The sequence below is a fragment of the Citrus sinensis genome, chromosome 8 (assembly GCF_022201045.2).
Source record: "Citrus sinensis cultivar Valencia sweet orange chromosome 8, DVS_A1.0, whole genome shotgun sequence".
Classification (NCBI taxonomy): Eukaryota; Viridiplantae; Streptophyta; class Magnoliopsida; order Sapindales; family Rutaceae; genus Citrus; species Citrus sinensis.
Window position 1 is genome coordinate 24,761,579 of NC_068563.1, and position 25,704 is coordinate 24,787,282.

Consider the following 25,704-nt stretch of genomic DNA (forward strand, 5'->3'; position numbering starts at 1 on the left):
GAAATTATTCTGTTGGATAATACTACTTAAATTTGCCTCAGAATCATTTGGTTTTGGAATTTTGTAAGGTGAAGCTCGGATTTGGACAAGAGGTTCACCGTGATCAACGGTTACACTCCGAAGAGGTGGGTGTTCAGACTCTATAGTTCTATCACTATCAAGAAGTTTCCATTCAGAAACTTTCTTCCTAATAGTAATAGGGTTTGACTCATTAAAAGGATAAGAGATGTTGTTATCAGAAGAATATATCTCAAACCAATCAAAAAACAATATATGAATTTTATGAAAATTCACAAATTCATAGTAAGTTTGTTGGATTTCTTTTCTTTGGTTTAAAAAGTGTTTGAAAAACCAAAGTCTTTTTTCTTTGTTTAAATCAGAATAAAAATCATTATGCAGAAAAGTTTTATCTAATTCAAATTCTTTTTCAATGACATTAATGACATTTTCTGTAACAGCAGAAAACGTAGGGGAAGTTGGAGGAGAAGGTTCCTTCTCTTCCTGACTTTGTACATGTTGATTACTAGTGTAGATCGGATGAGGAACACTAGTGGTGTAATCAACTGATCGAATGGAGGTACTAGGTATATCTGAAGTAGAAAACCTAGGTTGACTTTTTATGGACTGAAAATGGAGATTTATAACATAGGGTATTTTTGTAAATTTCCTTTCTAATGAAGGAATGCTTGAGCACGACGCTTTATCAGAAAATCTGGATGAGGTAGATCTCCTGAATGATAGTTTCACTTTACCATCGGAATACTGAGTCACATTTTGCAACTCTGTATTGGGCTCAAGTTGTTTCGGAATCGCTGGTGGAGCGGCTCCTTCAAGGATCCATTCCTCTGGAAGATTGACATCCTTCCATTGGATTGGTTTAGGAATGACCGTGTTTGCTTTGGACAAGTCAGTCTGCAAGAGAAGGGTCTCATATCTTTTCGACTGGTATTTATGCTGTGTGCTAAATGCAGAAATCATGGCTTTGTAGAAAATTTTAAAAATTAATGCAACTGGGATGGATCCCTTAATCATATGATAATTATGGGTTTTGATTTGTAAAATCATGCTCTTTAAAATATTTTTGTCTTTAAGAGAAATTGTTATATTTGGATAACAATCAAAAGATATGGGACCTTTACATAGACTAGATTCGATACTACTTAGTAAAGAATCATCAAAAGAGATGAATCGCCCATCTCTAAGGACAGCAAGGATAGAAGTATCCAAGCCTTCTTTGGTCAAAAGTTTTATTCCTACTTGGATTAAACCAATGTGAATATATTTGAAATTCTTTTCTTTTAATTTCTTTAAAGATTTTTCTGAAAACAAATAAATTGTTTCAAAAGGCTCTCAAAGAGTTATATCACGTTCTTCAGTCTTTATAATATAATCATGCTTTAAAAGATCAAGCATTTTTGTTTTGTAAATCTTTTCTTTGGAAATTTTTGGAAGTTCCCAACAATCAATTGCTTTATCAAAGTTCTCAATAATGAATTCTTCTGAACTCACAACATGCTTTGAAATTAAAATGATACACTCTGAAGAGGTGGGTGTTCAGACTCTATAGTTCTATCACTATCAAGAAGTTTCTATTCAGGAACTTTCTTCCTAATAGTAATAGGGTTTGACTCTTTAAAAGGATAAGAGATGTTGTTATCACAAGAATATATCTCAAACCAATCAAAAAACAATATATATGAATTTTATGAAAATTCACAAATTCATAGTAAGTTTGTTGGATTTCTTTTCTTTAGTTTAAAAAGTGTTTGAAAAACCAAAGTCTTTTTTCTTTGTTTAAATCAGAATAAAAATCATTATGCAGAAAATTTCCTTTCTAATGAAGGAATGCTTGAGCACGACGCTTTATCAGAAAATCTGGATGAGGTAGATCTCCTGAATGATAGTTTCAGTTTACCATCGGAATACTGAGTCACATTTTGCAACTCTGTATTGGACTCAAGTTGTTTCGGAATCGCTGGTGGAGCGGCTCCTTCAAGGATCATACCAGAAGGGGAGGAAAGTGTTTTATTGTTTAGAGTTTCGTGTTTAAAATCTTGTGTTTTATTTTGAAGTTTTGTTTTGTGGTGAATTTTTACTGGTTGTAAGTCCCGTTTTAGGATAAGGATTCTGCTGAGGGCTGTAAATCCATACCTGTAGCCATATTGACCAAACCAAAAATAGACCATAAGGTCTTGACCATGGATCCTCCGATCTGTAGAACATCGTCCTTTTCTAGCTCTTCTTCCGGGAAGACTAGTGAGTCAAAGCATGTTATGAGTTCAGAAAAATTCATTATTGAGAACTTTGATAAAGCAATTGATTGTTGGGAACTTCCAAAAATTTCCAAAGAAAAGATTTACAAAACAAAAATGCTTGATCTTTTAAAGCATGATTATATTATAAAGACTGAAGAACGTGATATAACTCTTTCAGAGCCTTTTGAAACAATTTATTTATTTTCAGAAAAATCTTTAAAGAAATTAAAAGAAAAGAATTTCAAATATATTCACATTGGTTTAATCCCAGTAGGAATAATTAGTATTCTATGTAATTGTTAAAAAAAAAAAAAAAAAGACAATACGAGTGAATCTAATATTTGAGCTTCAATTTGAATCCCTACTGTTGCGGCCACTCACCTATTAGATAATAAATTTTATAATTTGTAAAATAACTCATTTACCATCCAATTGATTTGTTATGAAATTTTATTAGTAATTGCAATAAAAATTCTAATTTAAAAGTCCAACTACTAATTACAATTAAAACCATCATTATGATTATAGTAACAATAAAAAGATAATAAATTTTAGTTATATAAATAAACATTTGTAGTAGGGGTGTTCAATGATTCAAATTAATTAAATTTTATCAAATCTAAGTTCAATCCACCATATATTGGATTTGATATTTTGGATCCAATCCAATCCAATCGCTTAATGAAATCTAAAACAATCCAAACCAATGAAGAGTGAAGTTCTTTTTAAATTGATTCAATCCAATCAATCTGTTAAAAATAAAAACCTATAAGCAAAAACCGTCAATTACACACTAGAGTTCTAATTATTTACCAATTTAAAAAAAAATCAATTTCTTTAATATTTCATGATTGGTGTTTTTCTATTATCATATGCTTGGGGAAAAAATTAAAATTTGAATACCTTGAATTTGTATTATGTCTTATTATCATATATTTATACTCATATAAAATTAGGTTTTATTGTTTTTAGGAAAATAATTAGGTTTTATTTTCTTAGAGAGGTGAATATACAGGTGGTGTGATGAGGATGACTCGTCATGTTGCGGTTGTTCCTGACAAAGACATGTCATCTAACCAATACATAAAAACGACCTATCATCCAAGGTTGTCATATAGCCGACATACATAAATATATAGTACAAGCCAGCGCATACTATTATTGATTCGTCGTTTACATTTTTAACAGAAGATGTCTCGTCATTCATGTTATGCGTAGCGAGACAAAATGACATCCCTTTTTTTATATATATAAATGATGCGTCATCTATCATGTTGAGCTTCACATGATTTTAATAAAAGTGTTTTTCTTCTTTTTTTTGGTAAGAAAAAAATAATTATATGGAATAATAATCATTTTTAAGTGTATGAAAATTAAAAAAAAATTAAGAGTGAATACAACATTTTTTGTCCCAACCCTCGTAAAATTACCTATTTACCATCCAATAGATATGTTACTCAATTTTAATGGCAATTGCAATAACAATTCTAATTTCAAATACAACTAATAATTAAATAAAAACTATAATTATGTTTATAGTGACAATAACAAGATAATAAACTTTGGTCATATAAATAAACCTTTGTAGTAGGGGTGTTTAATGGTTCAAATACAAGTCCAATCCATCATATATTGGATTTGATATTTTGAATTTAATCCAATCCAATCACTTATTGAAATCCAATATAATCCAAATCAATGAAGCATGAAATCCAATTTAATCTGATATAATCAATCTAATAAAAAATAAAAATAAAACTTTACAAGCAAAATAAGTCAATTGCACTCCAAAGTTGTAATTACTAACAATTATATATCAATGTCTTTAATATTTCATGATTCGTGTTTTTTTATTATCATATGCTTAAAAAATATTTGAAATTTGAATACCTTGAATTTGTATTATTATTATTATTATTATTATTATTATTATTATTATATATTTATACTCATACAAAATTAGGTTTTATTAATTTTAGGAAAATAACATTTTATTTTCTTAGAGAGTTGAACATAAAGGTGACATATGAGAAGGGTGACACGTCATCTCATAGTTTTTGTTAAAGATGACATGACAGATTCTTTTTAATTTTATAAACGACATATCATTCTAGTCATTTATAGAACTAACATATATAAATGTTATACGCCAGTGTATACTTCTGATGACTCTTCCTTTACGTTTTAATAGAAAATGTTACTTTGTGCATGTTAGACACTATGAGACGTCATGACATCTTTATGTTTTCTTGATAAATGATCATCATTTATCATGTTAGTTCCATATGATTTTATTGAAAGTGTTCTGCTTCTCCTCCTTCTCCCCCTTCTTCTCCTTCTCCCCCTTCTTTTTCTCCTTCTCCTCCTTCTCCTCCTTCTTTTTCTCATTTTCCTCCTTCTGCCCCTTCTTCTCCTTCTCCTCCTTCTTTTCCTTCTTCTTCTCCTTCTCCTTCTTCTTCTTCTCCTTCTCTTTCTTCTTTTTTTTCTTCTCTTTCCCCTTCTTCTTCTTCATCTTCTCCTCCTTCTTCTCCTTCTCCCGCTTCTACTTCTCCTCCTCTTTCTTCTCTTTTTTCTCCTTCTTCTCTTTCTCTTCCTCCTCCTTCTTCTTCTCCTTCTCCTTCTCCTTCTCCTTCCTCTCATTCTCCTTCTTCTCCACCCCCTTCTTCCTTTCTTTAAAAAAAATATTACATAGAATAAAAATCATTACAATTCAAGATAACAATGATATTGCCTTTTGACTAATGACTTGAGTGTATTCATCTAGATATAATTTTTCAAAAGAGAGATATGTGTGGTAATTTTTTTATTTAATTGTATAAATTAGTTTTCTTAATACATTTTATAGTAACAATAAAAATAAATAATAATAACAACAACAACAACAACAATAGCAACAACAGTGACAACATAAACTTTTTTGTAGGAGTGATGAAATTAGAGAAATTATTTTGAAAAGAAAATATAAGAGTAAAAATTTTATAGGAACTGAAGAAAGAGAGCTTAATTTTATACATAGTTGATTTTGATGATAAATAAGTACAATTAATTAAAATCATAAAATGGACAGAACATCCATAAAGATCAAAAGCTTAATTAAAAATAAAATTAAGTTTAAGAAATATTCTAAAGTCAAGTGATTCGTTGAGGGAAAAAAAGATGTTCCTACACTTATGCACGCCTGCGCGCGCGCACACACAAAGTTCAACATAAAGACAATAATTAAGTTTTCAATTTTTATAACTTTAAATATTTATTGTAGTTTAAAGGAAGATGAAAAAGATTGACTCCATCTCTATGTAAACGCATATTTTTAAACTATTGAAACTTTTCAATATCAAGAAAACATGTGTGAGAAATATATGTTTCTTATGGATCCATTTGCAACACGTTGATGAGAAGAAATCTGAAGTCAATATTTCTCCGATATATCACTTTGAACTGAGATTTGTTTGTGAAAATATTGTCAGGTAAAAATGATCGATTTTGCAACACTCTTAAAAGCCTGAATTTAAGGACTTATTATTAATACATTCATGATTATTGGGTATCTGCATCTAAGATCTGCAAATTTATCACTAATCATTCTTAATATGGGTTGCGTGTTGGTTGATTTTATTTTTTTACCGTTAATGTATAACATCACTTCATCTATCAATTGATGGCAGATCATGTTCACCATTTTTGTTCATCAGACAACAATTATTCAAATTTCATACAACACAAGAATCAGATCAGATTTCTAAAAGTACCCCATATAGACAAATCAAAAGTTCAAAACAACCTATAACAAGCCCCAAAGAAAAAAGAAACCGAAACATATGTAAATAAATAATCCATTCTCATTAAGGTCCTCAAGCTGTTACATTAAAAGACTCTATAATATATACACAAGAACTAGCTTCTTAGACATTAATTAGTTAAAGAATCATATACTAATGGCATTTCCATTAGTACAAACTCAATGCTTGAGATTTTATTCCTTACTATTATAGGATGAATTATATCTATCCAAGATGCAGCTTCCTGGTGTGTTAGTGACTAATAATGTTGGGGGTTATCGTTGCACATGTAGCATCATCATAAAATTTCATGCTCCACCGGCTGCCACTTTGTTCCCTGCATATAAAATTTATCAATTCATCGGTCGTATGATTAGGAAGCAAACAACAGACACACCTCACTGAAAACGATAAATTATTTAAACAAATCATGTGACACAACCATATTTAAAAATTTCAAAAAAAAAAAAAAAAGTAAGACGTCCGTAAAGTTTAAAATTGATTCTTTTATTTTTAAAAAAATTAAATTTGAGTTATCAGTTAAATGGATAAAACTGTGGTGCAACTGTAATACCGTGCCATAATTGCACCCAACCGTTGAATTCCCACTTATTTGAGTGGATCCCACTCATTTGAGTGGATCCCACTCATTTGAGTGGATCCAACAACTAGTGCAACTGTGGTACGATACCACAGTTGTACTGTAACCTAACCCCAGTTAAATAGAGATATTTGAAGACCACTTGCCGATCTTATGGGATTATGACGTAAATATTGATTATGAAGCGAAATGGGGTACCAAATATTTTCGGTAGATATTATGTCACTATTTTGAAAATGGTCAATTTTTTATTCAAGCTTAATATCTTATCCTTAATGGGTCCACGTGCTGAGGTAATGAATACAACAAATAAAGCAAAATCGATTTGCATGATGTTGACAGCCACCGTCCCCACCAACAGCTGATGACGTTTGCACACATTTTCAACTTGAAACCTGATATATTTTTTTTTTTCAAATTAGATGTTTGCGGTTAACATAATGCAGCAACACTGCAACAACAACAGAAGAAGGCTGATGCTGCAGGTTCTCTTTTGGGAAAAGAGAGAAAAAGATAGAGACAAAGAACGATAGATGTGTTTTCGAACCAAAGACAAAACTAATGCTGATTACATATGTGTGAAAGGGTGCCTAAAGATAGTGTATGATCAATGTGGGGGCGGTTTCTTTTCTTGATAGAAACCAATATGGACTTTTGTCAAGCTGAAGACAAGAAGAATTTTTTTTTTCTTTCTTTCTGGACAGATTCAAATGCCTGATTGCAGTGGACATACAGAAAGTTGCAGACCCTTTATCATCATATATCTTTTATAAAAGAAATATCAACCCTTGTATCGTTGAAGTGTCCAGTTGTTGCATGTATGAAACTGAACTTTGATGACAGGTTTGCTGCCATTAAAATATAATTTTTCGGTGAAAGAATCCGAATTCTCTGCCGTGTGATTTGAAGACTTTCGGCTGGCTGCCTTTGAGCACCAGCTGTTGATGATTGTGTGAGGAAATATTAAACAAAATAGGTTTGGTATACCAAAAAAGAAGCTGTTTTGAGAAACAGAATTATATTGTTCGTTGAAATTGGTGTTTCTGACTCTTTGATCTAACAAAAAGGAATTTCAATACCTTACCTATATCTCTACTGGCATATGAATAATATGTATATTAATTAGTAACTTTGTTATCTATTCTTCTGTGGTCTCTTTCTCCCCCTCCTCTGTTAGACGATTTCTCGAGCTTTTATGCATAGATTAAATATGCTATAACATAGATCAGAAGACTCAAGCACACTGGCAAAATCTGCAACAAAAAACACATTGGATATGCATTAGATGTATTATTAGTAAATCAAGAACAATAAAAAAAAAGACTGTAAAGAGATTATATGAGAGATTAACTACCTTAATCTTGGGTGATGCTGAAGAATAGTCCATTTCTGGAAGATACCCTTTTATTCCAATGTTATAAACTGGGTTACCATTAGGATAATAGAGTCCATAATTTCTCTCTGACGTCGGACCGGGCTTCAAATTCTCATTAAAAAGTGCAAAAAAATAGACGTCAACAGGAACTGATGGTTTTCCAGGGGTGCCTTGCTTCTGCTGTATCCTTTTCAGCAAGTTCCCATTGTACAATTCCGCATTCTCCACCGTAGCTCCAGCTTCGTTTTCATCTCCCTTAGAAGGCCACCCTGTCTCCGAAATCCTAACCTCGATATCCGAGTGCCCCATTGCTTTCATTGCTGAATAAACAGCGTCAATTTGGGCATACAACATGTTGTCATATTTCAAATTGGTAATTGGATCCGTCGTCCCTTGGTTAGGCTGGAACAGCACGTAGTCTAATGGAACCTGATTTGGGCTGTCCTTGTATGCAAAATAAGGATAAGCATTGATCAAGAAAGGTGACTTGACCTGAGAGTGAAAGCTGAGAATCGGTTGAATATATACGGCAAGATCTTGCCGGAAAGATCCAGCTGAAGGCGGAAAAGAGTTGGCTAGGATGTCGAGTGAATGCGCGGATGTGACAATAACTTGCTTATCAAGGCCAAGATCAACGAGCGTTTTATACACCGTTTGCATAGCTGGGAGGAGATACGAGTATAGCTTGGTGTCCTCACCTTTGAACACTTCATTGCCTACTAGTATGCAAGTGATTCTTGTCTGAGGGAGATGGGGCTGAAGCCGCTGTTGGATCCAACTCTGTGCCTTGCCCGGATCAGTCATGTTTTCGAGGTACTCGTTGCCTAGGCCAATGATGAAGTCTACGTTACTGTTGGAGAATGCCGAGAGGACGACGGGATCTGTGTCGTAGAGTTTAACTCTGCTGATGTTGAGAGATCTTAAGAGGACCGAGACACGGGATGGGGATGGCAGATTGTTTGCTATCTGGCCATAGTTAATTCCAACTCCTGGAAGGCCTTGGATTCTGGGTACTGAATCTGAAAACAGAGTGGAAAACAGAGTATAAAAACAGAGCAATGAAGCAGAACAAGGGGAAAAATTTTTGATAGGGAATTTGTAATACAAAAATAAATAAATAAATTCTATTCATATGCCCCATATTATTATTTAAAAACTGAACTAAAAAATAAATTGATTGAATTCCTGATATTCACAAAAGAATTAAAATACGAATAAACATATTATACAGTATGCATGCTAACATAGAATTCAAAAAGAAGAAGGTAATGTTCCAGTTCCTAGAAATTTATAAGAATCTAAAGTTCCAAGAAAAAAGTTGAGAGCATGAAAAGGAAATTTCAATATCAGATATTTGAAATTGGCAAAAGACGAGGAGCAAGATGAATACAAACTAATTACTAAACTCAGCCATATTCTTAAAAGTATATTTTAAAAAGAATTTCAGAATCAAAAATTTGACAATTCCATCCATGAAACATTAGAGAATAACCCAACCCAGAAACAGTGTGTCAAAACTCTCATTCTTTCCCCTTTCTTTTTTTTTTTTTTTTTTGATTCCGTAATATTTTTCTCACCAACCAAACAGAGCAAAGCAAAGCAGAACAAAGGGGAACGAACCTGAAAGAATGAGAAAGAAGAGAGAGAGTTTAACGATGGAACTGAAGCTGAAGCTGAAGCTGCCCATTATTGATCTGATGATTTTGGCAGCCAAGCGAAGCAAATTGCACCTTTAAACACTATTTTACTTCAGACACCGGCCTATAAACTAACTATGTTTCTAATATCTCTCTGCTTTTTATAGAAGCCGCAGTTACTGTACTGTTTTGTCTTATATCGTATTACCTCACGCTCTGTTTTTTTTTAAGTTTTGACTTTATTTTATTTTATTTTTTAAGTTGCCTATGTGGATTTTAATAATATTAAAAAATTTAATAGACCCACAGTGGTTCGCATAAAAAATGTATGTTACAATTATTATAATCTAACATTTACCATAAATAAATATCGTCCCAATTAAAACTTAAAATAGGATACCTATAAATATTGTTACTTGTTTAAAGCAGATTTCCTTTTTCTTAAATACTTTTTTCCCAATTTGAAAAAAAAAAATAAGTTTATCGAATGAAGAATACAAATTGTACACTATTTTGTTCGATTTTATTTATTTGTAGTAGCTTTCTTGTACGAATTGCATTGACCACTAGCTACCGTAGTCTCATTAATTAACGGAATTACCGACATATTATTTTTTTGTCCAAGACTGCCCCTGCTTCCCTCCAAGTTTACTAAAAGGATCCGTCTTCCTAATTGCCAAGTTCACATGGTCAATTCCAATCCAATTATAGGATGATCAAATTGGACTGTGTTAGATTCTATTTTAAACATGATAAATGTGTTATTATTTGGGCTTAGAAATAATTGATAGAGTTTATTGTTCACTTGACTTTTTTACTTTGTATTGAAGGAATTTGTATTTTTATGAATGAAATGTGGAAATTTTGAAGGTAGGTACATGTAGTGATTCACCTCTATTTATGTATATCATGCTTGTTGTATCTCTAAAGGGTGGATTTTGTTCTAGGTGCACGATTGTGCTCATGTCAAGATCTAGGAGAAAGAACTTTCGAGCCCACGGCTCTTTTCTCTCAAATCTTGATCGTGTGCAGTTGCGTACTAAATCGTTACTCCTCTAAAAAATAGTTAAGTTGATTTGAATCATAAAATGAAAGGATAGCTTAATATCAATTATTCACTTATATTTAATTACAACATACAAGTGGAAAAGTAGAGGTGCAAATTCAATTGTAGCTTAACATCAAGTATTGATTTTTGAAAATTTTAAGAATAACTTATTAATTATTAATTGTCTTATGTATCTTATTGGAGTTTCCTGTCTAAAATAGAGCATACTCAAATAATCTATTTAAACTTACTTGTAATCATATTGTGTCGATCCATATCAAATTTTTCTGTTTCCCATAATCAAGAATAAAAAGAAAATAAAATTTAGGACTGCAATGGTTAATTTGTTTGGTGCCATTTATGATTATAATGTTGAAATCAAAGAGCTAATAATCTTTGGCGATGGTGACATTGTTGAATGTGGGGTGTTGTGCGTCAAATTCAATTCAATTCAATTCCGTCGGCCTAACTACTCATAAAAATCACGACGCCAGATGAACCAGAAGCTCAAATTGTCTAGATTTTTTTTTTTCCCTTCACCTATCAGAATGCAAGACCCGTAAAATTCATCCACGCGGCACAGACTAGCATCGATGGACGGAGAATCTGTTATTGGGTGAGAAAAGAAAAAGCAACTTTTCAGAGGTCCAAAAAAGTGATGATCTGAATTCTGATGTGAATACCAAATTTTTTTAATTAATTAATCCATAGTTTTAAATATATAAAATAACGTATCTGCTGACTCGAATCTTAGTAGAACACACGTATTAGCCACCGTTATTAGGCGGCTTCTACGCTCAGATCAAGGAAGTCGGCGCAGACACCTCAGCATTCGCACGTGTTATTTTTCTTTCCGAGGTTAGTGGCCCCCTTTGGTTTTACGAAATTACGAATATAGCCTTCACGTGAAATTGTCAATTTCCGTTCTTATCCCGCCTGTCTGTGATTGATTTTTTAAAAAAATTATTTTATTACAAGAATATCGAAATTGTCATTATTCCTATACTCTTGTTATTTTCAAGATGACCAGTGATATATATTTATAAAGTTGCGATATTATTTTGCTATCCCATCATTGATTAGTAAATAATTGTCAAGTAATAATGTAGTAATTAATTTTTTATATTATTACTTATAAGATAATTTTACAGTACTGATAAATAAATGTCACAACAAGTGTCGTATCTATCCACTACAATATAAATTTTATATATATACCAACTATTTTAGCATCTTATTTATTATTTATACCAAAAATCAAATATTGAGCCATTTAATTATGACCCAAAAGATAAAAGGACATTTACATATATCTATTGTCATAGGTATGGATGTTGTTGTGCTATAAATCATTTATGTGAAACATTAAATTTCATGTCCCATCTATAAGGAAAATGGGACATTATTGGTTATGATATTATAGATATGGTGCATCTTCTCACTTGTTATTATGTTCAACAATTTTGGACGCTCCTTCGAGATAAAATAAATAGATATTGAATTGAAACCCCATCCATATCCTTTAAGACCTCTTGGTTTGGAAGACCGAAAAGGGTGGAATTGAAAAACGGTGCGCTTTTGGTCTTTTGGCTATATCGAACAAACCTAATTGGGGGGCCATATTTTATTAGATACAGAAAACCGCAGGACATTCACCAATTATACATTACGTCTGTGAGATGAAGATGATAAATTGTCAAAGAAGGATTCAGATACATGTCACTATGTGGAGAAATGATGAGGCATCTAGGCAGCTCTGTCCTGCCTTGATAAAAAGGTTTTGCCCACTTGGCCATACATCGAAGAGGCTTCTTGAAAAAGCAATGCACAAAATAATATATGATTGAAAAAAAGCAAAAGAAGATGAGTCAAATTTTCTTTCATTGAGGTTGTCAATTGACAACTTGTCATCGCAAGTTGATTTTCAGAGAAGCAATTTTTCAACTTTTTCACTTGTTTTTCAACTAGAACATCTGATTATTAATTTTCAACCAAATTAGCTTTGATTGTGATACAAGTTAGAGCAATAATTATTCGGACCCCAACTTGATCTACTTTGTATTTCGACCAACCCAGTATTGATTTTTATTAACTGGGAAGCAATCATATAACTAGACAAATGATTACAAGAGGAAATTTTTACAAATGATTTAGCAATTCTTTGACAAATATATTTACGGCTCAAATATTCTTATATATATATATATATATATATATAGAAGATTCCAAGATTATCATTGCCTATTATTAGTTTATAAGGTGGTATTTAATGTTTACAATTAAATAGATGCAATTTTTTGATACAATAATATATTACAATCAGTGCTCTACTAATATTTACAATTAGAGATCAATCGAGACTCTCTTAAATAATCATATTACAGCATAGTCCGAATGTCAATCCTCATTTAAAGTTAGAGGAAAATCTATTATCACTATTAAAATTAGAAGAAGATCTATTCTACTCCAATATGGGGAGACAAATAGACCCTTATTACACAGGGGAGTCAAGTCCCAGCACTAGTACAGTGCTGAGACTCGAACCCATGCGTTCAAGGTTATTGGATACTTAAATAGATGCATTTTGGTTGAAGGAAGTTCTGTGACATATTTGTGAGCGGATGAAACAAAATAAACATTAAGTACATATATGTTATAGACTACAGAAATATTTTGAATATTTCGACAACATCACATTTTTTTCTATTTATTTATTATTGTATGTATATTTCAACCAACCGTAACAATATTCATATGTACATGATAGACAATAAATGAATAAAGAACAATCTTCCAGGAGAATAAATCTATAAATATGATGATTATCACAATCTTCAGAAAAGTGATTATGAAACCAAGAATTTTGCCCATATTATAACCTATTACCACTGCATTTACATTAATGTATGGGACCAATATAATTAAGACCCTACAAACACAATCTTCTAAGAAATTTTGATATCCAGGGTATTCTGTCTGCTTGCCTTTATCAGTGCACATAACAAAAAGTTTGATGATCCATCGTTGGAGGAAAACAATGTGAAGACTTTGAAAATCATGAAAACTTTTGCCTTAATAACTTTTAAGTAGGCAATGACAAGGTGGTTTATGCTTCTTGCTTCCAGTGTCTTCTCGACGCGTATTGTATTTGACAAAAGATTCTTGTCCGGCTTTATAGGCTCCTTTTTATGGCCACAATAATAGATAATGTGTGTGTGCGTGTATTGTTTTTACAATATATCTATATATTTTTATATGATATATCCTTCTTCCTTATCCTCCATCCATAAATAGCTTATGTGGTGGTATTCTTCTATACTTTTGGGGTCAATGGCATCTTTCTTATTATATTTTATGTAGTATTATTATATTGGCCATGCTACGTGCTAGTGATTGCATTGCAACAAAGCAGGGGGCACCTCCAATATCGCTGTTCTAATCGGCAAAGATAAAGGGTTACAGAAATAGTATACTACCTTTTTATGTTGATAGCCAATTCCTATTCATTACTTACATTAATCGGTAGGAATGATGATATAATTTTTCTTTTTAAAAAAAAAATAAATATTCGTTTAGTTCCTATAGTTTAAGTTAATTACTTGGTTAATCTACATATTTTAAAAAATTACCTAAAAGATCTTTGTTGTATGCATATTTTGTTAAAATTTGTTTAACTATTATCTATTATCTACCTATTGCAAGTCAAATTTATTTGCATTTTAAGTTATATACTGTAAAAATAATGCGTTACTTTTAAAAAGTTAGATCCAACATTTATGAAAGTAACGATAAAGGTGTTTTGAGTAATTTTAGAAAATATAAGGATAAATTAATAATCAACTCAATCTGTAGGGACTAAACAAAAATTTACCAGTTTTGAAACTTATGATGTACAAGGTGATCAATGATCAAACTAGTAGTACCACGGTTAATATCAATTATGACTATATGTCGATACTTTAGAAACCTAGAAAAGCGAAGGGAAATGGTAAAAAACGGACAGAAGCTCTAGTCAGTGAGCCCACTCCAGCGACAAGTCAATAACGAGGCTTATAGAGTCTAAAATATATAGGCATGTGGCAAAATGGCGAATGTGTTGTGTTTAAGGAATCAACAATTGAGATTATATCATGAGAACAAAATGAAAGTAGGCTATAATTCAGTTTTGTAGCCCTATCGCCGTGCATTTTCATTTGCTTGTCGTACACTATCCAGTCATAGAATTTAAGTCAAAATACACCACCTATGGCCTATGGTTTTCAGTGATAATATAAATGTGCCAAAGAAAGGAGTGCTTCGGGAATTTTATTTTTTATTTTTTATTTTTTAAAAAAGAAGACCTTGGATGAAGATTGGGCTAGCATGGTTTTGAGGATTCGCAATCAATCATGTCCTGTGATTGATCCTCTTCGTAGTTTAAATGATTTGTTTCCCTATTTGCCCTTTTCTTGACGTCTTTCATTTTTGCAAAAAGGCCCACGTAATTTTATCGCAATTGACACACCCCAAATCCCCTTTGTTAGAAAAATTCAAAAGAATTGGGATCCAAATTCCAAAGTCCCTTGATTCCAAAGCCAAATTTGTCTTACTTTTGAAACCGAATAACAACTGTTTACTGTTAGCAACCATAAACTTTCAATTGCATTTTTTGTGGCCCATGGTTCCACTTGTGAGGGCCGATCGATTTAGGCCCTGCTCGGGGGTAATTATCTTATTTTGAGAAATTATACACCCTTTCACATGAAATGAAATCCCAAAATGCCAGTAATAGTATAACCAAATGAAAATTTAAAGATTCCATTGCACAAGACAACACACTGAAATCTAAAAAATATTGTAGGTCCATGAGAAACCTTATCGGCATACTCAGGCACTTGATCACAGTTCATACTTGAAAAACCCTAAATCAACCGACAGTACTCAGCAAAGCTCTTCTTCCTTGTGAGACTGAATCACGCAATCTGAAGTCGGGTATGAAATGCAAGTCAGCAGATAACCAGCCTCCATTTGATTGTCATCGAGGAAGGAACCATCTGACTGGTCAACTGAACCAGACACCAACTTCCCAGCACACGTCGAGCAAGCACCAGCGCGGCAGGAATAGGGCAGGTCGACTCCTGCTTCCTCAGCTGCATCGAGGATGTACTGGTCTTCCTGGGCCTCAAACTCATGCTCTTCACCGTTAGGTCCAATCAGCTTAATCTTGTAGACAGCCATTGATGCTTGGAAATTGGGAGAGCATTTCAGGCCAAAGGTCTTGGAGATGCCCTTAACAGACCCAAGTGAGGATGGGCTCTTGATTAAGTTCCTTGATAGTTGATTTCTGGGTGCAGCTTTAACCATGCACGGGGCACTAAGTGTCACAGTCGACATCTTTACCCCTGAATGTCATGAGTTCACGGCAGAGTAAGAATTATCAGGATAATGCATTCAACAAAAGCCACATCAAGTCATCCATGACAACAGCATCACAAAAAGAACATTAACAGAAAACATATAAGATGAAGAAAAAATTGAATAAGTACAATCACATCATCCTAAAATATCTTCTGGGAGGTTTGGGCGGAAAGAGACTAGACTGTATGATTCATTAAGTCAATGTCAGAATTGACTATTTGGCCACAAGTTCATACCTCCCAGAGGGCACAAAAGTACTAGGAAATAAATGTTATAAGGGTGCTTCATATTGAATAAAGTAAAATATTAGATTTCCTAGGAACAACACTTTGGTTAAATTTCAGATACAAATACAATGACAAAACAGCTAGATTTCCTAAGCACTCACAAACCATTTCCAAGCCAATTTAGTAGAATTTGTACACCATGTCAAAATTATGTGAAAATGGAACCAAACAAACCATTTCTGTAACAACATGGTAGTTGATGTTTGGAGCACAATGAGAAGAACAAGCTAGCGGCTATCTGCTCTTCACTCGAGGCTCCACCTTATTACCAAAGAAAACACAATTGTGGACCGACTTGAATGAGAACGGTAATTGTTTTTCATTTTGAAAATAAAAAATATGTTTAGTCGCATGTTACAAGCTTTGTTGTCAAAAACAAAAGAAAGTGTTCTCAAAACTATAGCTAAAAGGTTAAAAAAACAATAAGAAGTTGTTTTCCACCATTTTTAAGAATGGTTCTAGAATAAGACCAAAAAAAATATTATGATTTCAAGTGGATCCCACACAATTAGACGCAATGCATCGCGTTTGTATTTATCCCACACCATTTAGCTTTATTTTATTTCAGGTGGATCCCTTTAATTCATTTTCAAATATGATAACAAACATATTTTTTGCTTCCAGTTTTAAAATATTGTTTTAGAAAACAATGTCAAACATGTATTGATTCTCAAAGAATCATTTTCATTTTCATTTACCATTTTCAAACACCATTTCCACAAAAAAAAAAAACTCCAAACACAACCTTAAAAATGATCTCCTTCAGGATGAAAATGTGTTTGTATGTGAGAAAAAATTTGATTATGACTACGTCGCACCCACACGTTGTCTTATTGTAAAACGATTTTCAGAACCGATGGAAAACAACAATTCTTTTTTTTTCCCCCTATTCAGCAACAATTTGAAAGAACATGGTTTTTTTTTTTTAATTTCTTCAAAAGCTTGTTTTACAAAACCGGTAACCAAATGAATTCTTCCCTATGTTCTTACTGCGAATTCATTAATCACCAACAGTTGTTTGCATCAAACTCCAACAAGTTTAAGAGATGTTAGCCATAATATGTCGTCTAGTCTAAAACAATTCTTTGAGACGATTAATATATCATAGCGGTGGAAGGATCTTAAATGGCGATGAAATTAGATTCTTTTAAAGAAAGAGTATTGTGGGAAATTGTAAAATTTGGTGAGGGATTTTTTCTAGCAGAAAAGAAAATTTTAGAAAGCTTTGGACATAATTATGTGACAACAACAAACACTCCTACAATATCAGTCTTCCTTGATTCTCTTGAACTCTCAGCCGCACCTTGACGACTGAATCAATAAATCTCTATTAACAATAATATTATTATATATCTCCAGTTCTACCATTCTTGAAATGAAACAAATGCAACCAAACTAACAAAGAATAAAATGAAACACTCAAAAGATCACCATCCATAAGCAAATCATAAGGATCATCAGAACAAGTGAAAAGGGGAGATTAAAGGGAGGAAGAGATCTTACAGAAAAGCAAGAGATCGAGCGGCGGAGCGCGCGAGGTGGCGAGTGGGTTGGTGGGTGGCGGTCAAGTGAAATGAATTGGCGTTGTGTTTGTTGCGTTTGAGTTAAATTAATAATAGTGTTTAAAAAGGAGATGGCGGAGTCCATAATGACTCTTTGGTCTAGTCAAGAAAAGGGTACCCTAATGCGTGCGCCAGGGGCCACTTTCATTAAAAAATGTTTTTAGTGTTTTTGTGGACTTGGGCTTTGAATCTGCAACTAGTTAGCGACGTAAATGAACGGTCAGCAATTTGCACATTTATTTTTTCATACCCACGCTAATCACTATCATATATTAGAGAATGACATAAAAGCCCGTTCCCATATTTCAATTTCGTCCACTTACTCTCTTTATATATATATATATATATAGGCTGGCGCTAAGTTGCACGTAACTTACGGCTCTCACAACAACAGTACCACTGGTCTGGCGCTAAGTTGCACGTAACTTACGGCTCTCACAGCAACAGTACCACTGGTCTCACCAGTGGTACTGTTGTTGTGAGAGAAGTGTAAGTTACGTTAAACGTAACTTAGGGCCTCCCATATATATATAAAGGAGAAACAACCACATTTTCATGATTTGATAGAATTGGGAGATAACTCATTTTTAAGAAATACGTAAAGAGCCTGTGTGTTCTATAAAAATATATTTTTTTTGTAATCCGATAAAGTGTTATAATTATTTTGTTAAATTAGAAGGTGTCGTGGTCTTTTTTATTTTTATTTTTCTAAAATTATATATGTAGTGTTTGATTTTGCCATTGCATCTTTAGATTCACTAAAAGACAAACGTAGTCCAAAAAAGCTAACAAATAATGTTATATTTTATAGGTCTCTCTTCCTTTTTTTTTCTACCCCATAATTGCTTCTATTGTTGGCCTTTAGCTAGCCTTCAAGTCTTTCCTTGAAAAAAAATGATACTAGTTGTCAATCATGCAGAAGAGTTTTTCTTTTTATAATTTACTTCTAATGTTAAGTAGACTTCCATGTTTATATTTTACCAACTCATCTAAAAGTTATTGCCTATTAACCTGTTGAAGTTGAAATCAAAGTAATCGAATATATCAATTATTGACTGAACAGAAGTCCTGCCACGAAAAAATTTTAAAATTCAAATTTCTGAAAATTAGTTAATATGACTAGACAATTAATGACATTTAAACGAAGATTAAAAATCGGGAACAAAATTTAAGTCACAAGAAGGTAATTCAAGAAAATGTCACAAAGGAAAATCTTAATAGTTAGTTTTATATCAAATTGTATTTTCCCTTTTTTTTTTAACGTGGACAATCTGTTTCTTAACCTTTTTTTTTTTTTGTAAGTTTGTTTGGTATGAAAAAGAAATTATATATTTATTCGATAGTTGCAAATTTTGACCGGCAGCCAATGATGAGGTTGCAATTACCATAATAGTTGAAATCTGGCCTGTAAATTACAAAAATGGTAAGGGGTGGTTGAGCACTTGAACTTATACGGTAGGTGATTTGGCGAGTGGGCTGGTGGCACAATTTTTTTGAAAGAAGTATGAATTTCCGATTAAACTAGTGGTGCTACATTGAAGAGCGATACTACTCTTTGATATTCTAAATTTGCTTCTTATATGATAGGGACTAATTTAAGAATTCAAATAAAACGATTGAGTAAATCCAACTAATGGCTAATACATAAATTTTAAATCACATCACGATACGAAAATGTTGTATTTTGAATTGTGGATATTCAAGCTTAGATTGCATGGATCAATTTATAAATTTTTCATGCTTTTAATTAGATGAATAGGAATTCATCACTAGACTAAAAAGTAGGATTGGCAATTAAAGTATTTTAAGATTAGAGATTCCAACACTTATATACAAAAAAAATTGTTACTAATATACTCACATGAATTGAAAATTTCCATAAAATGAAGTGTTTTTTCATTCTCATATGCCTTAGATATTTAAAACAAATATGCGAACCGTGATCAAAATTGACAAATAATTGTGTTGTGTTAATGGTTTAATCTCAATTAGAAATTCCAATTGTCTAGGACATTTAAGATAAATTAGTATACACGTGTGTTGCTTGCTGGGAGGGTTTGGCTTAGAATTTTTAGGTATCCAACCCAAAAGATTAATCTATTAGGTAGAATGACTTATCCGATTTATTAACCCAAGTATCACCCCTCATACAAAAATAAGGGGTTTTTGTACACCTTATATAGATATCAAGAATAAATATATGACATTTGGACAAATAATTGTATTTTATTAGAATCTCAATGCTCATTCCATTTATATGAATTGGTGAATATGTGGACAAAAAATCGTATTGTATTAACACGTCAGCTCTTATTCAAAGATGACAATTATTTAAAGATAAATGAAAATATTTTCCATATAAGAAAAATTAGTAAATACGTGGTCGAATAGTTATTTTGTGTTGACGTGTCAACTCCAGTATGAAAATGATAGTTATCAGAATATAGATGAAAATATTTTTCATTTAAAAAAAAAGACAAATACGTGGACGAATAAAAAACAATATATGTCACACCAATTAGAAGCTGACAATTGTCCAAAGAGGTGTCAAAAACTTGTATAAATAAGACTTTTATCTTTGCCGTAGTCCCCCGTAGCCCATTCATTCAATCTACTAGGTGCCTCCTAGAAACCTTAACCTATTTCTTCAGACTTTCAATCCATCATGTTTAAAAATATGAAGCCTTTCTTGCTTGGCTTTCAAGAAATCACATAAACTTCTTGCACCAAGAAGCAGCAACATCGGATTAGCGATTTACCAGAAGAGAATGAGGAATGGGAAGGGAAAAGCCTAATCTCATCTCACTCTTTTTCGGCTCATGGAGGAGAAGAAGAACGAGAAAAGAGCGGACAAAGGCTGAAGCCATTCACTCTTTATCCGCTAATGGCTTGGCTTGGTATCGGTTAAGCAAATCGCTTGGCTGGGATATCAATTAAGCAAAACCTTTTCAGTCGCGGACCTGTTTTGCATTTTCCATCCTGTACCAGTTTCATTTTTAATGCTTTACAGTGCAATTTATTATTATTATTTTTATTTATTAACAATGAAACATGAGTTTTATTTTAATGTTGAGCAATGTTCTAAATTATGAACTGCTTAGACTTCATAAAAGTTCACTGCAGAGGACACTCTTGTTCATGCAACACGACTGAAATATAAATTTATTATTACCCATTAAACCAGGTCATATGAAGCATAAAATATTTGACTCGTCTTCTAAACCCTATCCAACTTCAATCCATCTTCCCGTATTTTCACGACCAACACTCAATGCAAAAAGCAAATACACAGATGTGTGTCCATTTTGCATAATCACTATTCAATCAATGTAGGATCAATGAATTTGATCCTTCGGCTCCGCTGGGGCTCAATGGCATCAGCTCTAAGATCACTATGCTTGTGCCATTTTTCACTGTCTTCCCCCCCTTTTTGTGATTGACTAAAGATGTAACTCACTTCATCCAACAACGGTTTCAAGGAATCAAAACCGCCACTGGATCCCCTGGCCGAGTCCCTTGTCAGTAATGGCTACTGCAGTGCCGGTTTATATCTCTTCAAAGACTCAATTGATAATTTTTTTTCACCATGGTTCTAATCAAATTCAATAGACATTCCCCAAAATTCGATTTCATTTTCCACATTTAGTATTTGGCATGTATCATATACACTCAGCCCTTGCCTTTTGTCATTTAACCTCCTAAGGACCTGACTTGAGCTGATGCGAGTGCATACTTGGGGGTCGTCAAAGCTTCAAACAATCGCCTGGGTACTGAGTTTACCGTTATTGATGGATATCAAGTGGGAATTGATTTGATTTCTGTTCAATCTGCCGTGGCATCTTACATGGGTGGTGAATAAAAGTATGAATGCGTATTTAGAGGACAAGCACTTCTGTAGGCAGGATAAATCCTGAAGGTGTGTTCACATCTCCAAAAACAGAAAAGGTCTTGCAGCCAAAAAGCCTGGGAATTAATGCAACCCCAGAAATTCAGACCTCACATTGAGAATGAATAACCAACGATCTAACAGAAAGCAATCATGATTCAATTCAACATCTCTCCAACAAAAAAATTCGTACAAGTCTACCATATTATAAGATTACTAGTGCATTAAATTCTGAAAAGAAAAAGAAAAAGAAAATTGCAGGTTGTGACCATTCAAAGAAAGACATTTTGGGTATAATAAGATCACACTAGGTTTTCCCTACAAAACTCCAACATAAAGCAGAATTTCTTAAAAGATGCGGTTTGAAGGACCCATGGTACTCTTCAGATAGAGGCACCTGACCTGGTAGGACCAAAAAAAAAAAAAGAAGGATTAGACATCAAATGCATAAATGCCAAGAGAAGCAAATACCAAAACAGACCATACAAGAAAGATCAAGGAAATAGAAAACTACCCGCAGATAAAAAAGGGGGGGAAGGGGGGGATATATTCTTAATTATAGCAAGAAAAACAGTTTACTTTTCATTATTCGAACAAAAAAACAGTGTATATTTAAATGGTCAAGTCGATTTAGTGTTTTCTAAATTTACTTCCCAGAGGAAAACATTAAACATCTAAACCAACTTAGAAGAAATACAAGAGATGGCAGGGTTACAAGAATAATGTGCAGCAGAATCTTATGGAGATAGTTATACAGAAGAAGTTGAGGTTCAACAACCTCATATTGAACTCAAAAGTACAAGTAGTGAAGCAAAAAACAGTGAGTTTGTATAAAACATTACCAACTACAACACCAAAATTGACCACAGAACCAGTAGGTAAAAATAAGGTTAGAGATAGAAACTTACATTCTGCCAGTTTTTCTTCAACAATGAGACAAGGAAGTTAACACTCATTTGAACATTCTGGAAGATCTGCTTCTCCTCCATTGAAAGGTTTCCGACAGCAACTCCCATGCAAAGCACCTTCTTCAATTGGAACTTCACTGTTGCCTTAGTCTCGTTGACTTTGGACTCCAGGGATTCTTGGTGAGTAACAAGGGTAGGGAACTTTCCTGAATTGAGAAATAAGCCAGGTCAATAAAGGTGCAAACCATACATAACAAAAGTACAATACTAACAGAATACCAATCAAGCAACACTGACTGTCCATGAGGCAGAAGCTCATGAAAACTACCAAAACCAGTAAATCAAAACTATCATTTATTGCAAAAAAAACAGAACATAGATCGTCGATCTTAGTAAATAAATCCTCGAGTGAACATTATACAATCTCTGTCAAATACTTTTCAAAAAATGCAAATGATTCAAACATCTGCGTAGTATACTTGCCTGCCTTGTTGAGACCAGGACCCAACAAACGAGGAATCTGCTTGATGACAGACTCTGATGCCAAGAAAGCATGATATTTCTTGGCAAGTTTCTTCACCAATTTCTTGTTCTTGTTCAATTTTTTCAATCCTTCAACATCCATGTAGTCCAAACCAATCTTCTCGGCCTATAAGACAAATTAAGGATCTAACATGAGTGCTTAATGAAGTGCTTTACCCCACCTCCCACCCCAAAAAAAGTCATTTAAAGTTCTAAAAACAATAGAGAAAAAGAAAGAAGCAGAACCACTGCAATATGAACATTTTAAAAAAGTACAGTTTCAAAAGAGCACAGAGCTTCTATACATGTTTAGAGATAGTAAAACAATTACCTCTTCAACATGTTGAGCATCACCAAGCATGCAGACCTTCATCTTGGGGCGGGGAATGTGAGGCAACTTAACAGAGCCACTGAAACGCTTGTCCTTTTGTGGATCATAGTTCTTGAGACCAATCTGAAGCTCAATAGTCTCGGTGAAGTTCCTCTTATTTGTCTCCTTAGAGTATTGCACAATACTAGAGATGGCCTCTCTCAGTGCATCACTCTGAAGCTTGCTGCAGTACAACATTACACATTCAAGAAACAGAGCACAGAAAAATAATTAGCCAAAAAAAGGGCACCACACCAAACAGATAAAACCAACTCATTTAATCTAAGCGACGTCGCATACAGACAACAATAAATTCAAGAATATAGCTACAAAATAAACTAATCAATATTCAATTGAAAGTCGACGCAAATTCCACATATCAGTATCCATCATTCAGTTTCTAAAAACTCATTATTCCTAGGGTTCAACTTTAGACTTGACACGCGTGAAATCAATTTGAACAACTTAAATCTGTCACCAAAAATAATAATAACTCCTTTTATAACAAAAATCGAAAAAATAACGAAATTAAAAAATAGAGAAACGACCCATAATACAAACGAAACTAAGATTTTAGATTTAACATACCTCATGATTGAAGCGCTTGGAGTCCTTTACAGATTTTTTTTTCTTCTGTAAAAATTAAAAACAAAATGATAAATAAATAAATCAAGTGAAATTATATAAACTAGAACTAAGTTGTTAAGAAATTACGCCTAGTAGCACAGAATGATCAAAGATGAAACGGGAAAGGAGGATAGAAAACGAACCGAAGACGAAAAAGAAACCCTAGAGACTTGGGAGCGGCGAACGCTCGTAATATATAACAGACTAGGGAAAGTGATAAACCCTAAGTTCGTAACTGGATTTTTGTTGGGCTCAGCCAAGCCCACGTTCCTTTGGTGTCCAGAGGACTTGATGATTGGGTTTAAAAATGACCAGATCATGCCACGTAACAGAGTGAGATTGATTTTAATCGGGGAAAAAAAAACTCGCTTTTAACGCTCCTCGAAAGTTTTTATAACACCCCTTGAATGTTATTTCTTAAAATACTTCTGGTTTATGGTTTAATCGATGAAATATAAATTCATTTAGTAAAATTAATCACCAACCATAAAGTTTTATTTTTAAATAATCTTCTTAAATTACATATAAATCCTAAAATATTAAATTTATCACAAATTTGTTTCTTCTTATCATATAATTTCTATTTTCATAACTCTAAATTCTTATAATTTTCTATAAAAAACATTAACTTTATAATCTTATTAATGCATGACATATAAATATAAGTTACGTCAATTTTATACAAAGAATGTATCTCAATTGAATAATTATAAAGTTACAAAAAATTGTACAAACCATGTGGCATGAATGGATATGTAATTGAAAGTATAAATAATAAAAATAAATTTGTGAGCCATATCATACCTTTTATTCAACCAATTATAATATCCCAATTGCTACTTCAGTTTGTAGAATATTATTTGTATAAAAGTGTTGGTAGTTGTATTGTTACTCATTTCAATTATGTTAGTATAATATCAATCAAAGTATTATCTTCCATTTACTATAATAAAATCTCTTTACAGTCATAATGTTGGGACCAAAGTAATTTATTTATATGAGTAGCTTATCACTTAATAGAGGTATAATTGTGAAAATTCTTGTTTTGACTTAGGTGGCGTTTGTCTTTTTGTCTAAAATCTAAATAAATTTAAATTAGTCTGAATTTTGAATAGAACTAAATGTCTAGATCTAAATGATATAATTTTTTTTGAATTACGAAAAGCAAATATTAAGTTTTTTTAACTTAAAAATCTAAAAATTAGTATTTTTACATTTATGCCCTTACAAATCATAAATGTTAAACAAATAATAAACATTCCGAACAAATTAATAAGATAAAGGTAAAGTATATGCTACATTGATAATTAATTAATTGATTGAGCATCTCCAATCTAATATAAGAACAATGATAAAAGAGATAGACATAATTTCAAGAAACGAGTACATATGTTTATGTAGTAATAGAATTATACAAAATTTTCTTGAAAGTGTAAAAATAAATTATTTT

At 32.7% G+C, this 25,704-nt stretch overlaps 3 protein-coding genes across 4 annotated transcripts; all 3 read right to left on the reverse strand.

Moving 5' to 3' along the window:
• Positions 1–6,076: 6,076 nt before the first annotated feature.
• LOC102608554 (glucan endo-1,3-beta-glucosidase 14) lies at positions 6,077–9,802 on the reverse strand. Of its 2 annotated transcripts, XR_003066823.2 has the most exons (4): positions 9,631–9,802; positions 7,990–9,029; positions 7,720–7,888; positions 6,077–6,371 (listed from the first exon to the last, which is right to left on the reverse strand). XR_003066823.2 is itself a non-coding variant. In XM_006487874.4 (3 exons), exons 1-3 carry the CDS (start codon positions 9,695–9,697, stop codon positions 7,829–7,831), a joined length of 1,167 nt encoding a protein of 388 aa, XP_006487937.1. In that variant the 5' UTR covers positions 9,698–9,802; the 3' UTR covers positions 7,599–7,828. The 2 variants fall into 2 exon arrangements, 1 of the variants encoding a protein (XP_006487937.1); XM_006487874.4 differs by lacking the exon at positions 6,077–6,371 and having other exon boundaries at positions 7,599–7,888.
• A 5,639-nt stretch (positions 9,803–15,441) lies between these two features.
• Positions 15,442–18,048, reverse strand: LOC102608949 (ferredoxin, root R-B2). The gene is made up of 2 exons (XM_006487875.4): positions 17,883–18,048; positions 15,442–16,076 (listed from the first exon to the last, which is right to left on the reverse strand). Exon 2 carries the CDS (start codon positions 16,066–16,068, stop codon positions 15,616–15,618), a length of 453 nt encoding a protein of 150 aa, XP_006487938.1. The 5' UTR covers positions 16,069–16,076; positions 17,883–18,048; the 3' UTR covers positions 15,442–15,615.
• A 3,917-nt stretch (positions 18,049–21,965) lies between these two features.
• Positions 21,966–24,508, reverse strand: LOC102609236 (60S ribosomal protein L10a-3). The gene is made up of 6 exons (XM_006487876.4): positions 24,398–24,508; positions 24,216–24,260; positions 23,589–23,811; positions 23,219–23,384; positions 22,736–22,941; positions 21,966–22,229 (listed from the first exon to the last, which is right to left on the reverse strand). Exons 2-6 carry the CDS (start codon positions 24,218–24,220, stop codon positions 22,176–22,178), a joined length of 654 nt encoding a protein of 217 aa, XP_006487939.1. The 5' UTR covers positions 24,221–24,260; positions 24,398–24,508; the 3' UTR covers positions 21,966–22,175.
• Between the last annotated feature and the right edge of the window lie 1,196 nt (positions 24,509–25,704).

Excerpts from the sequence above, each read along its gene's own strand:
- LOC102608554 (XM_006487874.4), bottom strand. The coding sequence starts at position 9,697 with ATGGGCAGCTTCAGCTTCAGCTTCAGTTCCATCGTTAAACTCTCTCTC. Across the intron at positions 9,030-9,630 it reads CTTCTTTCTCATTCTTTCAG|ATTCAGTACCCAGAATCCAA; the intron begins GTTCGTTCCCCT and ends CTCTGTTTTCAG. Across the intron at positions 7,889-7,989 it reads CAGCATCACCCAAGATTAAG|ATTTTGCCAGTGTGCTTGAG; the intron begins GTAGTTAATCTC and ends TTTTTGTTGCAG.
- LOC102608949 (XM_006487875.4), bottom strand. The coding sequence starts at position 16,068 with ATGTCGACTGTGACACTTAGTGCCCCGTGCATGGTTAAAGCTGCACCC.
- LOC102609236 (XM_006487876.4), bottom strand. Across the intron at positions 23,385-23,588 it reads ATGCTCAACATGTTGAAGAG|GCCGAGAAGATTGGTTTGGA; the intron begins GTAATTGTTTTA and ends TTTGTCTTATAG. Across the intron at positions 22,942-23,218 it reads TCCTGGTCTCAACAAGGCAG|GAAAGTTCCCTACCCTTGTT; the intron begins GCAAGTATACTA and ends TTCTCAATTCAG.